The 14,651-nt window shown below is 48.0% G+C and overlaps 1 protein-coding gene across 7 annotated transcripts in view; it reads left to right on the top strand.

Moving 5' to 3' along the window:
- Nucleotides 1-14,223, top strand: part of Smox (spermine oxidase) — a 51,086-nt gene extending 36,863 nt beyond the window's left edge. For 5 of the 7 annotated variants that reach the window (XM_035446311.1, XM_035446310.1, XM_027421734.2 and 2 more), the window contains exons 4-7: nt 3,571-3,744; nt 3,886-4,645; nt 5,586-5,746; nt 8,286-8,729. In XM_035446311.1, the coding sequence (XP_035302202.1) occupies nt 3,571-3,744; nt 3,886-4,645; nt 5,586-5,746; nt 8,286-8,423 (1,233 nt within the window). In that variant the 3' untranslated portion in view covers nt 8,424-8,729. Of the gene's footprint in view, nt 1-3,570; nt 3,745-3,885; nt 4,646-5,585; nt 5,747-7,779; nt 7,870-8,285; nt 8,730-10,956 lie in introns of those variants that run through there. The other 2 variants (XM_027421737.2, XM_027421736.2) reach the window with 2 other exon arrangements.
- Nucleotides 14,224-14,651: the final 428 nt, after the last annotated feature.

Raw genomic sequence — 14,651 nt, 5'->3', positions numbered from 1 at the left:
ATTAATATTAAATTCCAAATTACTACAGGTATCTAGTGGTTACTATATTGAGAGTCCAGCCTCAGATATTTATTATTCTTATTGTGTGGGTTAGTATCGCCATCTGATATTAGATAGAAGTAACAATACTGTACTTCATTGAAGCATCCCAGCTTTAAAAAAGCATCGGTATTCTTCTTGGTATCTCTCAGTAGTAGTATAAATTGCCCTGGACAAATGAGATAAAGTACAGGTCTTATTTTCTTATTGTAATGTCATGACCCCATTCTAGGTCAGCACTTGGGTCACTAAGCACTTATTGTACATTTGCCAGTCCCTTGCATTGTGGCGGTCCCTGGTCCATGGAGGATGGGCACTCTCTGTTTTGTGTGTATGTGTAAGTTACATGAGTGCAGCTCCATAGTTTATTTTCACCCACATACAAAATGTAGACTTATTAATGATCAGATAGTAACCTGTGTTCTTCAAAGTATCCTTTGCTGGCCTACTCACTGATCCTTGGCTATTGTAAGTGCTTTAAGCATGAGTACTTATGTTTTGATATTTTAGTTTTTTAGATAGGTCTCATACAGCTCAGCCTGGCCTTCAACTTGCTGTGTAGTCCTGATTCTTTTTCTTCTGCCCTCCAAGTATTGGGGGCAGAATGTGTGCCACCATGCCTGGCTCTGTGGATACCTCTGAGAATGATTCTCAATGGTCATGACTTGTCCTGTTGGTCAGTTTCACTTCTGAAAGCCAAGAATGGGGCTGTGAAAAGTAAAATGGATAAGGTGGTTATCAAACTGCAGTGCTGCTTAGGGTCTGAAGGAAGAGGGATAGAACAGGATTCCCTTGTGTGGCATTTAGTCAATGCAGTTGAACTTTCTAAACAAACCTTGTGAAACTGTGCCTAAGGGTGACTTTATCATAGGTGTTTCCAACAATGATGACTCTGAAGGGCCATTCTTATAGGTACATTTAAATGGGGTGTGTGTGTCTGTGTGTGTGTGTGTGTGTGTGTGTGTGTGTCTGTGTGTGTGTGTCTGTGTGTGAGTAGGTCAGAGGTCAGTGTGGTTGGGTGTCTTCCTCTATGGCTCTCTACCTTACATTTTGAGACAAAGTCTCAATGAACTTGAAGCTCACTGTTTTCATCTGGAACAGCTGGCAAGTGAATCCCCAGGATCTCCTGACTCTAGCAGGGCTAGGTTTGCAGATGCATGCTGGGAATTCAAACTCAGTTCCTCATGCTGCGTAAGCACTTTGCTCATTGAGCCATCTTAGAATGTCTCAGCTTGAGGGTTTTTTTTTTTTTTTTTTTCCCTGTCTCAGTGCTGGGGATTGAGCCCAGGGTCTTGCCTGTGATAGGCAAGTGCTTTCCCACTGAGCTCTATCCCCAGCCTTAGATGTGGAGTATTGAGCACTTAAGTTATAGAACCGCTCTGACCTGCATTTTTCTCATCTGTAAATGAGTTGTACCTACTTCCCAATATTACAGGGATTGTAATCCCAATGAAAAGTGCTTAAGAATTGGTGTAGGGTCACAAGCCTGTCCCCTATATCCTCCTTTCATGTGTGGGAGGGTTGCCAGGATTCAGGCATTATGCTGGCCTGCCCTGTCATCTGGCAGAAGGCACTCAGGGAGTACCCTGGGTTCTGTTAGTTCTATTAGTCTGTGCGTAGATACAAAGGACCCTTTAAAAAAAAGACCCCGCCCACTTAAAGCTCTTTCCTCTCTCTTTCCTGCTTTCTCTTTCCCTTTCTCTTTTCTGCTGTTCCCCTAGGGCAGATAGGACTTTTTTCTGTCTCCCTCTTGTCTTCTATCCTCTCTCTGTCTCTGTCTCTTTACTTCTTTTCTACCCCCTTTCCCTTTCTAATAAATCTTCTCACTAAGATCTGTCTGCCTGGCATGTTTGTCCCCCACTTCAGTCACCCTCGTTTGCTATGGAATACACCAAGGTCCCCCTCAAAGCTTTATCATAACAAGGTTACTGCACCCACATAATAGACCTATATCCTAGTTGGTGATGGCTACGTTTGTTACTCCTCAGCTGGACTTTATGGTCTCCAGTGACCATGAGCTGAATATCAGTTACCATGTTGCTTATCTTTTAGGGAAAGGCTGAGGGAGGAGAAGGAGAGTCCCCAGTTTGAGTTCTTGGCAGTGATCCTGAAGGAGGAATTTACTAAGGCTCCAGCTACTGCTGGCCTCCCAATGTCTTGTGATTGTAGGCAGGACAAGTGAACAGTTTCACTCAGTTCTTCTCTGTGATTTATGCTGCAGAGACATCCTTATGTGCCTGTCTCGTGTGGAGGCTTTCTCCCGTGGAACAGGGGTGATTGGAGGGTACATTGCCGCTCCTCCACTCTGGTCCCACAGCTTATGCTGGGGCTGCAGTGCAGAGCACACATCTTTCCCAGGAATGCATTCTGGCCAAATCCAGCCTGGCCACAAGGGGTCACAGCTGAGAAGCCCACATTTGCTATAGCCTCAGAAACGAGAGCAGTGGGTGGGGATCCTGCTGCCCTCCTTCTCAGCCCTTCAGGGATCCAGGGTCTTGGCACAGTGTCTAGGCTTTGCTGCCTTGGCGCCTGCCTCCCTTTCCAAGGCCATTTATTTCTTACAATATTCTCCTTGTTGCCTCTTCACCGAGCTAACCCATTTCAGGGTTCTTGACAGCCTCACCCTCCATTTTTGACTGTGCAGTTCCCTCTGCCTGTAACACCCTCATCTCCTCTCATTGCCAGTGTTGTATCTCCTAATGAGTCAGGGTTGCCTGGGTTGACCTTACTACTCCTGGGTTCTTTGCTATCACAGTATCGTGTAGAAATCCCCTTAGAATGTCTCATCAGCTTGAGTATGGGCAGGGCTGGGGACTTTGTTTTGCTTAATACATTGGGTGTGGAGCCCACAAATGCATGTTGAGCGAATGTTAGGGCCTGTCTGGGAGTAGACTTGTTCAGGGTTTGTGGTGGCAGGGTGATGTGTTTCGAAGGTTTATGGGTCAGGCTGTCAGAGAAGACAGAAGGACCCTGTTTCAAGGATTGATGGTCACTGTGGACAAGGTGTGGGTTGGTGTTTTGACTGGAAAATGTCTGCCAAGTGGTTCCTGTTTCTTGGCCTGCTGGGGCCTTGCAGAGATGTTCCCTTCCGTGTTGTCCTCTTCTGTCTTCCTTCTGTGTCCAAATGAAGGGGCTCTTACAGATCTGAGTAGTGCAATGAGCGTGTCTATGGGGGTGAGCTTCCTACAGTTGGTTCTTGGAAAAGGTGAATGTGTGCAGACCAAATTCTCCAGGGGAATATGGGGCCCTTGTAGACATGCTCAGGGTCCATGAAGAGGCAGCTCCTTCCCCAGACTCTGCAGGTCCCAGATGTTTGTGGTTTGTTCTAGGAAGGGTCCCTAAGAAAGCTTTAGGTCCATTGTACCGCTCTTACAGGCTCGGAGGTGAGGAGCTGACTGACTAGGAAAGGTGTCTTGCTCAGTTTCATGCAGAAGCAACCAGGGATGCCTGGGAGTAGGTGGCTTTCTAGGTGGGCCCTGTTTGCTATGGAGGATGGTAAGAGTGCTCACTGTCCAGGGGTCTCTCTGGCAGGTCTATAACTTGACCCAGGAGTTCTTCCGCCATGGTAAACCAGTCAATGCTGAGAGTCAGAACAGCGTCGGGGTGTTCACCCGGGAGAAGGTGCGCAATCGCATCAGGGATGACCCTGATGACACAGAGGCCACCAAGCGCCTGAAGCTCGCCATGATCCAGCAGTACCTGAAGGTATCTTTGTTGTGGAGTGTAGATGCCAGAGTGAAAAAGTTTGGGGGAGTCTGGGTCCAAAGGGCTGTGCTGGTCCGAGCTCTTGTTCCTTGTCTGGCCTAGCCCTGCCATCACCTGGCTTCTCTCTGGGTCTTCCCACAGGTGGAGAGCTGTGAGAGCAGTTCTCACAGTATAGATGAGGTGTCTCTGAGCGCCTTTGGAGAATGGACAGAGATCCCTGGCGCCCATCACATCATCCCCTCAGGCTTTGTGCGAGTTGTGGAGCTGCTGGCTGAGGGCATTCCCCCACATGTCATCCAGCTGGGGAAACCTGTCCGTTGTATCCACTGGGACCAGGCCTCAGCTCGCCCCCGGGGTCCTGAGATCGAACCCTGTGGTGAGGGTGACCACAATCGCAACACTGGGGAGGGTGGCCAGAGTGGAGAGAGTTCCCAGCAGAGAAGGAGGGACGAGGATGAGCAGTGGCCCGTGGTCGTGGAGTGCGAGGATTGTGAGGTGATTCCAGCCGACCATGTGATTGTGACCGTTTCGCTGGGCGTGCTCAAGAGGCAGTACACCAGTTTCTTTAGGCCAGGCCTGCCCACGGAGAAGGTGGCTGCCATTCACCGCCTGGGCATTGGTACCACCGACAAGATCTTCCTTGAATTCGAGGAGCCCTTTTGGGGCCCTGAGTGCAACAGCCTGCAGTTTGTGTGGGAGGATGAGGCAGAGAGCTGTACCCTCACTTATCCCCCTGAGCTCTGGTACCGCAAGATATGTGGCTTCGATGTCCTGTACCCACCAGAGCGCTATGGCCACGTGCTGAGTGGCTGGATTTGTGGGGAGGAGGCTCTTGTCATGGAGAGGTGTGATGATGAGGCCGTGGCTGAGATCTGCACAGAGATGCTGAGACAGTTCACAGGTAGGCCCTGTGTCCATGCTGCTCCCTGGGGCCTGGCTGCTTCCTCTGCTCCTAGGTCTATAGCAATTCTACCTTTTCTAGATTGTGGCACTGAGGTGGCTGTCCTACTGGGAGAGCCACTGCAGGGAACTACGTTTAGCCTCTGTCACCTCAGCTACTGACACTCCCATTTTTTGAGTTTGAATGACTCAAAATGATGGCTCTTTGCACTAAGGACTTCATGGTAAAAAGGACTCCAGTGTCACCATCTCCATGAGCTGGCCATTTCCTGTTGTATAGCATCTTGTTCAGAGGTAGATTTGTTTTACTCCGATAGTGATTTTTTTCCTTTCTTTCTTTCTTTCTTTCTTTCTTTCTTTCTTTTTTTTTTTTTTTTTTTTTTTTTTTTGAGACAGGGTTTTATTGTGTAGCCTAGGCTGGCCTGGAACTCACTGAGTTGCAGCTAACTGGACTTTGAATTCAAGATCCTCCTGTCTCAGTTTCCTGAGTGCTAGGAATACAGGCATATGCTGTCATAATCAGCATCTTTGATTCTTTTACTTGGTTATTTTCTGCCCACTGCTGCAGGAGAACTTCCCAGGAGCCCCTGATATAGGAAAGGGAAACATGATTATCTGAAATTGTTTTAAATACTTCTGGGAATCAATCCTAGGGCCTCATGAGTGCTAACCATGAGATCTACCATGAGACACCTCCCCACCTCTAGTAATACTTTAAATTAAGAAAATCAAGGTCTTCGGATAAGTAATGTTTGTTTTCTGGCGGTCACCAGGAAGTGATGAGTGGGAATACAGCTTGAGCCCAGTCCCCCCTTACTTCTCCCAATCTTTTATGCCTGCTTGAATGTTCTGGAGCCCCGGAGGGAGGTAAATTGCCTGTCTTGGGGTGCCTTCCATAGGTAGCCATTTCTTATGTCTTGGTTCTTCTGACTTCCCAACAGGGAATCCCAATGTACCAAAACCTCGGCGAATCCTGCGCTCAGCCTGGGGCAGCAATCCATACTTCCGAGGTTCCTATTCATACACACAAGTGGGCTCCAGTGGGGCAGATGTGGAGAAGCTGGCCAAGCCTCTACCCTACACAGAGAGCTCCAAGACAGCGGTGAGTAGGCTGTGAATGGTGAGAACAGGCTTCCTTGGAGGGACTATTTTGCATGTGTCTGGTCCAGGGGAAAGGGCTTGGGGTAGTGTTCACTAAGGGCGCCATGGTGAAAAGCGATGGGGTGGCTCTCATAGTGAAAGAGAAAACAAGACAACAGACAGCATCTGGAAGAAAAAAGTAGAATCTCATAGAATAATATTTTCTGGAGCTTCTGAAGCATGGGTCATTGCTGTGCTGGACAATAAGTCTTAAACCACAGTTAGATTGAATTAATTAAATAGAATTTAAATGAATAAATACAAGTTTTAGTTCCTTGGTTGTACTACTTACATTTCAAGTTCAACAGCCCCGTGTGCCTAATGGACCCCACATTGGGTTATGCGGTACAAAAGGTCTGTTGGACAGCAGTGCAATTATTTTCTCTATGTTTTAGAGAACAAAATTGGGGTTGTAGCTCAGTTGGCAGAGTACTTGGCTGGCATGCCTGAAGCCCTGGGTTTGATCCCCAGCACCTCAGAAACCCTGCCTAGTGGTGCATACCCACAATTCCATAGCACCGGAGAAGTAGAGCTGGGAGGATCAGGAGCTTGAAGTTGTCCTTGGTTACATAGTTTGAGGCAAGCCTGAAATACATAGACCCTGTCCAACTGCACTCTAAGAAGATAATTAATCTGAGGCCAGCAAGGTGGCTTGGTGGGTAATGGAGTGCACTGCCAAGCCCGATGGATGACTCGTTCAGTTCCTAGAGCTCATGTAAGAGAGGAGAGAACTGATTCCTACAGGTTGTCCTGGTTTCCACTCTACCATGATGGCATGCATGGGTGTTTGCACGCACACACACACACACACACACACACACACACACACAATGCTAAAAACTGAGAGAAATATGCTCCCAGTAGTAAATTTTGTCTAGTAAGTGTAAATATACATTAAATGTAAAAATGCGCCACTTATATTTAAAGCAGTTCTTTGGAGTCACTGATGAAGGAGATTCTGTCAACTAAGGTATGTCTGTCTAGCTGTGCTCAGAGAGGGCATCTTCCTACAAAGGAGACCTCTGGTTGTGACAGTAGTAAAGCAAAACAGAAATAATCAACAATGATCTGCAGGATAATGGGAGGACCAGATATCATTAACACCTGGCTTCCATGTTCTGTCCCAAGAGGACTGCAAGAACAATGGGTCTTATGTCTTCAGCTGATAGCATGGACCAGAAAGGGGACTCCCTGGATCTGAGACAGCAGTATACCTGAAGCTTATTGGCTAGAATTTAGTCACATGATTACATATTGCTGACAGGCTGGGCCAGGTCATTTTTGTTTTGAATGACTTTGGAACCAGTTAAGAACTAGGACTTGAGCTGGGAGTGGTGGTGCACACCTTTAATCCCAGCACTCAGGAGGTGGAGGCAGAGGCAGGTAGATATCTGTGTGTTCCAGGCTAGTCTGGTCTACATATTTTGAGACATTGACTCCAAACAAACAAAAAAACCAGGGCTAAACTAAGGAGGAAAGAGAATGGTGGATGAGTGTGGGAGTGGGCAGCTTGTGCTTGGCCACAGCCCATCCCTCTTTCTCTCTTTTTTATTTATTTTCCTTCCTTCTCTTTAACAACCTCCCTGAGCTCCTTATCACTGGGTGCAGCTCTGCTGCGAGCTTGTTAGGGATGTGTGCTCTTAGTCTAGACTTGGTGGATTCATCAATGCGTTCTTAGAGAAGTCCACACTTGAGTTTGGTGTGCAAGAAGCTGAACCGTCCTTGGACTCACCGAGACACCTGCTTCCTTGAGATTGAGCCTTTAAACCAGAGGTCTCACTGTCTTTGGTGTGGTGACTTTTCCCTCTGACTGAACTCGTTCAGTGTTTAGTTATCCAGCATCCTTTGAGAAGCAGTTAAAAGTCTTCCAGGAGGCTTTGTGGGATCTCCCTTACATTGAACCTCTTTTCTGGGCTTTAAGCACCTTCCCCAAACACCTGTCATCACATATGACACTGTTTAGTAACTGGGTTTCGTGTCTGGCTTCCCTGCCAGCATGGAAGCTCCACAAAGCAGCAGCCTGCTCACCTTTTATCATCCAAGTGCCCAGAACAGGCCCTGGACCCTAGTAGGGGCCCCGTAAAGGTTTGTTAAATTACCACCTAACGGTTGTTTACGTTCTTCCAGATCCTAAGTGCTCACACACTTAGTTTCACTTAATCTTTACAGCTGGCCTCAGAAGCAGGTGGTATAAATCTATTTGTCTGATAAGAAAATAAAGGCTTAGGAGGGCTAAATAGATGATCATTAAGAGGTGAATGGAGCCTTTGGGACTGTACAGCCAGGACTTCTCACAGCCTTGGAACAGAAGGAAGTGAGGCATGGGTGCATGGGGACAGAATGGGAAGGTGCCAGGTGGGTGGGTGACTCTTCATTCTGTAGAACAATACCGGTGTCCTGCTCACTTGTGTCTGCCTTGTAGGAAGATGGGTTCCACGGCAGGCAGGGAGACTGCTGCCCCAGCTGCTTCTCCACTCTCACTTCCACTTCCTCCCGCTCAGCCCATGCAGGTGCTGTTCTCCGGTGAGGCCACGCACCGCAAGTACTACTCCACCACCCATGGTGCTCTGCTCTCTGGCCAGCGTGAGGCAGCTCGTCTCATCGAGATGTACCGAGACCTCTTCCAGCAGGGGCCCTGAGGGTGTCCTCACTGCCATATGTGTTCCTTAAAGAACCACTAACTCGTGACTGCTGTCCCTTCCCTTGCCCATGTACTCGTAATTTCCTGATTGTCTGTAGGATGAAATTATATCTTTTGTAGTGGACACTGGGCTGTCTTCAGACCTGGCCCTATAGCTTTTCTTTTTCTCTAGGCTGGGTAATGCCCAGGTGGGATTTGGCTTCCTGCTTTCCCCCTCTCCATGTTATTGCAAGTGCCTTCAATACTTTGCATTTTGGGATAATAAAAGAAGTGACCCTTCCCATGCTCCTAGCTTCTCTGCTCAGTTGATAGCCTCTGTGTGTGCATTTGTCTAATCACATCTCTGACTAGGGTTTGGTGCAAGGTTTGTGGCTGTGCTCCTGAAAGGGAAGGTGTTTAGGTTTGTTGAGGAGACGTTCCTCCTTTACCCCTTCTCTTCCTGCCTGTTCAGTGAGTTCTCCCTGCCCAGGGCCCACTCCCTTAGGATAGGCCTGGTTCTGACCACTTGCCCTTCTTGAAGCGTGGTTGGAAGACAGGTTGTGTTGAATGAAGGTAAATTCTATGGAGGGATACCCCAGTTGTGGCTCCATGCCAGGGTCTGATGAGTTCACTGCTGGCCACAGGGCAGTGAGTCTGATTCAGGCTTTAAACTAACAATATGTGTTGGATGTCTTACGCAACAGAACTTAATGCAATGTGGGCCCTCCTTTGGTCACTGCCGGCTGCCTTCTCTGTAGCCTAGGTTCCTTTGTTGGAAGCCACCTTTACTTTCTATGAACTTGTGTTGGGAGATGCTGGCTAGCTTCCACGGTCCCTAGGTTTCTCCACCAGCTGCGTGGGATAGACAAAAGCAGCCACAAGACATAAAGTAGGAGGGAAGTAATTAATTACCAGGTGTTGGAGTTGTAAAGAACTCCATAGGGGTAAGGAAGCTCAAAATGTTTATTTGGTGACTGCATGTTGGGGACCTTTAGAGGCTGTGTGTGTGTGTGTGTGTGTGTGTGTGTGTGTGTGTGTGTGTGTGTGAGAGAGAGAGAGAGAGAGAGAGAGAGAGGAGAGAGAGAGAGAGAGAGAGAGAGAGAGAGAGAGAGATCCAGCACTAGCTCCAATCACATGTTGGCAGGGTATCAATCATAAATTCTAGGCACACCCACCATTTTTGTCTTTTCAACATTTGTGTGTGTGGATATTCTGCCTATATGTATGTATGTGCTGCTACACCAAAATAATCTGAAGCCATTGCTGTAGATAGTGGACATAGGCACAGCCATACTCCAAGTCTTTGTGGCAGATTCTGCCAAGGCTGGCCACGTGCTTGCCAGCATTTCACTCCTGGTTTCTACCCAAGAGAAATAAAAGTGCAGATGCCCACTGAAGTGATGGATTCATAGTTGCTGGAAGCTGGAAGTAGCCTAGGTGTGTCCCAACAGAAGAATGAACTAACTAGTGCATGTAATGTGACCATAGTAGAGCGTCACACAGTGGTAGAGTAAAACAATTGGCTATTTGCAACACAGTGGATTAGTCTCCACAACACTGAGTGAAAGAAGGGGCACAGGCTCTGCCTTGGGTGCTTTGGTTTTATTACAAGTTCAAGAACCTGTAAAATGAATCCACAGTATCAGCAGTGAGAGAGGGGGGCAGTGACCGGGAGCTGATGCATTTATACTTGGGTAAAAAAAGCATCATGTTGTTCACTGAAGATTTCTGTACTTTACGTGTGCCTCAGTTGAAAGCAAGCTGTATTCGAGGGTGTCTGTCTTGCCCTTCCAACCCCAAATACGGTCATGTTGTCCCAGCTCATTTCTTTCATGCAGCAGAGAGGACTGACAACATCTTGACAGCAGATAAAGGGAGGAAGGACTCACATCCCCTGTTAGTTACTTTTCCATCACTGTGCTAAAACATTGTGATCAAAGCAGATTGTAGAAGGAAGAGTTTAACTGGCTTACAGTTCTAGAGGGAAAAGAGTGGTTGATGGTGGAGTGGAGGCACCAGGCTGCAGACATGGCAGCTGGAGCAGAAACTTAGCAAAGTGAGCTGGAAATGGTGAATAGCTTTGAAAGTCAAATCCCAGGTTTGGGGTGGCTAGAGAGATAGATGGTCAAGCGGTTAAGAGCACTGGTTGCTCTCCCAGAGGACTCCAGTTCAATTTCCAGTGCCTATATATGGCTCACAAGCATATAACAACTGTAGTTCTGGGGATCCAGCACCCTCTTCCAGTCTCTGCAAGCCCTGCATGCCCATGGGATATAGACATATGTGCAGACAAAACACCCTTACGCATAAAATGATCAAAAGAAGCCTCAGAGTTGGAACCCAGTGACAGACTTCCCCAGCAAGGCCATACCTACCAAGCTTCCCCAAATAGCCCACCAGCTGGGGACTAAATGCTTGAGTCTGTAGGGGACATTTCTCAAAGGATGGAACAGCCCACTGGCCTGGGGATAAGTACTGACCTTGAGTTCGTGTAATAGGTTATTATTGTATTAGGTCTATTGTCGGTGACTCCTCTTCCTTTGTATTTGCAGGGAAGTGGGGTTTTCAGAGCAGAGGAAACCAAAGTTCACAGAAGGACTTCTGTGGAGCTACCCCAGGCCACACAGCTTAGGGACATGCTGTCTCACTAAGGGAGGGGACAGCCAAAGGAGGAAGCCAAGGGGCTCTTGGAAGATGCAGACAGGGACAGGAGGTGCAGGAGGGGTGGCTTTGAGAGTCTGCCAAAACTGTCAGCCCTTCAGGACGTCGCCTTCCATCAAATAGCTGCCTCCTGTAAATTGTATGCAGGACAGTCCTCAAAGCAAATTCAAGGCTGATGGACAAGGAAGAGAAAAGACCTCAGAAAGAGACACTACCTCTAACAGGAGCGTGGGCTGCGTCCCACATGCTGACCAAGTTTCTGAAAGCAGAAGTGGCATCTGGGCTCTGTCCAGCGTGTGACACTTCTGTCAGCATTCACACCAGGGCTGCTGCCATGCCATTTCCATTGCCTGGAAGTTCTTTCCTGCAGTCTGTGTTACATCGGGAGTCCATGCTCTTAGTTGCATGGAGTATTGTGCCATAGGCATTGGGGACTCCAGGGTTAAGGTCTTCAGCTGTCACTTTGTGGGAGTCTCAGACATTCCACAGGGGACTGGGGTACTTGGCAGTCATTGTCTCTGCCATTGTTGCTATGTCACATATGAATGACTGCCATTTTTCACTTGATGGTGGCTGACCAGAGCATAGGGTAGGCGTGAAATACCTCTCTGTGTTGAGACAAACTGATTGAGGTAGGAGCCATCTTGGCTTGTAGTTTCAGCCTGTGGGTGGGTTGGTTCTGTTGTTTTGGGCTAGTATGTCATGGTAAGAGCATGTGGTAGAGGACTGCCTGTCTCATGGTGGCTGGCAAACAAAGGAAGGGGTTAGGGTCCTAATAGGCCCTTGAAGGGAATGCCTACAATGATCTGGGCCCCTCCCATAAGGCCCTGTCTCTTAAAGGTTTCGTTGTGTCTCAGTCTGATTAACCTGTCAAATTAACAGTTTTTCAGCTTAATGACAGAGTGGCAGGAAGCTGGAATTTCTCTGGGTCAGCCTGTTCATTGAGCCGATTTCCCATATGTATAGGGGAACAGGCAGGAAGTGTCCCGCTAAGGTGGCCATGACATCTAATCTCATGCTATATATTGTTACTAGACAAAGGGGTCAGTCACTGCCCTGTTCCATACAACTGAAATGGCTGTAGGTGGATAAATCCATTATCATGTCCCTTTATTCTAGCGGTTGTTGTTCTGATAATGAAGAACACCCCAAACCGGCTCTCAAGGAGTGAGAAGTGTTGGGCATTTTATCTTACAGATTCATTGCACATGTAACTTGGGTGTGTTGGATTCGGGGTTCACTCTTCATCTCACCCTCTACTTTTTTGTCTTGCATCTACTACTACCCCTATCCCAGTATGTGGGACCACATGGAATCACACAGCCATCTATACACCCCAGCTCAAGACCATGTCACCACATTGTCTTCTCATTTGTGAGTGACTTCAGTGTCCTATCTAGCTGTGTGGGCAGGTAGCTGTCCTTTGCTTATGAGTTTGAGCTGGGTTTCTCTGTGTGTGTCCTGGCTACTTGTAAATGGCTCTGGGGTTGAGATTTTTACCTTTGCCCATTGCTTCACTTGGTCTCTTCTCCTAAAACCAGTCAGCATAATTCAGTCATGGGCCAAGCCATCCCAGCGCTCTTCTGGAGGAGAAGGGCTGTGCCCACTTGATCAGAATAAAGCAGAGAAAGCAAACTGCACAAGACATACGGTGTTGCCTACACCATCTCTCCATGGATATAGCTGGGCCAAAGAAGAATCGCCCCCTCCCCATTCCTTCACAGTGTGTTCCAACTGCCCTCTTCTTCGTTTGAATAAGTGGCACTGCTATCCCTTGGCTTCAGGAGAACACCCAAGTCATTGTCCACTCCCCATCTTCTGAATTGCCATAGGCAAGTTTCATCAACTCTCCTTACACATTTTGAATCTAATCCTTTCAAACTCTCCACTGTTCCTGCATTTCTGCCTTGAATGGCTGCAGTGGCCTGCTAGATGGTGTTCCTCTGTAACCTCCTCTCTTAGCCCGTTGGCCACATAGCCACCGTGGCCAGTCCAGCCTCCCTGGTTTCCAGTGGCGGCCCTCACACTGGAGAACCAAGGTGCTGCTTGCAGACACCTATGAGCTGTCCCAAGATCCGCCTACCACCATCTCCTTCCCTTAGTCCTGGCTGCTCTGTTTGCCCAGAACTCCCAGCCCACCTCGCTGGTCTCAGATTTCTACTCAGACACTTTGGGGGACACTACCCGGAGCATCCCTTTTCCATGGTTACCCTACTCTGTTCCCTCCTTTTCTTCCCCCGTTTTGCTATCTGGTGTTTGTTTATCTATGCAGTTGCCTGTCCATCTTCCCACCACCAGGTAAGTTCCATCTTCACCGTTGCGTATCCAGTGCGTCTAAAATAGTGCCCGGTGTAACAGCAGGTTTACACAAACATTTGGAGAATGAGGGGATGAGGACACCATGCAAAGATGATGTCAACCTGGAGACCCACCCCCAGTGCTGGTGACAGTCCTCTTGGGGCCTCCCTCGCCAGCTTTCTGAGACTCCCCTCCTTACCACAACTCCGTTCTCTTTGCTGTCTCAGGCAATAGGCCCTTCTGCCTCACAGACCAATAAAAGCTGACTAAAAGTCACTTCCTCACCCAGACTGCAAACTCTCCAGCCTGCTGTGGAAATTCCCTCGTGACAAAATGAGAGGAGTGGTTGGCCCCTGCCTCTGCTGCCGTGACCTCCACCTGTGTACCCCACCCTCTAACGCCGGATCCTTTATCTCGACTTTCCAGTCACCTGTCCTCCTCTTGCTTTCGTGTCTTTTGCTGCTTCCCACTGGCAAACTTCGCGTACCATTTTCTACACTGGTGCTTCCTCCATCCCACTCTGCTCACACCAGCAGTTGTTAGGGAAGGGCAGACTGCCCTTCTCTCAAGGCAGGCCCGGAGGGGCAGAAGTGAACAGGCCTGCTCCCTGGAAGGACAAGCCGTGCCCTCTGGCGCCACCTTCTGGCCATATTCAAACAGCGCTTACTGCATTGAGAGGATGTGTTTGGATTCTCTGAGCCATTTTGAATTAAAAAAAAAAAAAAAAAAAAGAACCAAGCAAGTCATCCTGGGACCCCCTTTAATTAATACTGAACAAATGAATATTATTGTAATTGTGCCTCTTCCTACATTTCCATTGACTTTTCATTACCAATAAAAAGAGGCACTGTTGGTTCCTATTGGTTCATCTAGTAGAGGTTTACTTATTTCATAGTGGATGTTTAGTTATTTCATTTATTCTGCCAGACTCTGAGAAGAGAAAGTTTAATTATGCTTCAAGAAATGCATTTACGGCTGGGCAATGGTGTCACACACCTTTAATCCCAGCACTCGGGAGGCTGGGGCAAGTGGATCTCCATGAGTTCAAGGCCACCCTGGCCTATAGAGTGAGTTCCAGGACAGCCAGGGCTACACAGAGAAACCCTGTCTGGAGAAAAATGCATTTACTAAATAAATAAGAAGTGTGACTTTAGTTTACCCCTGTAGTGAGGCCGGACGTCAGAGTTGTGCACACAATACTGGTGTGCGTGGGTACAAATGGCAAGTGTGAGCAATGAGTGTCAGGTATACATATTATTTATTGTGTCCCATTACATCCGGCTACATC

Source organism: Cricetulus griseus, chromosome 6 (genome assembly GCF_003668045.3).
Source record: "Cricetulus griseus strain 17A/GY chromosome 6, alternate assembly CriGri-PICRH-1.0, whole genome shotgun sequence".
NCBI lineage: Eukaryota > Metazoa > Chordata > Mammalia > Rodentia > Cricetidae > Cricetulus > Cricetulus griseus.
The sequence above is the reverse complement of the archived record's forward strand: the minus strand, read 5'-3'. Positions and strand labels throughout refer to the sequence as shown.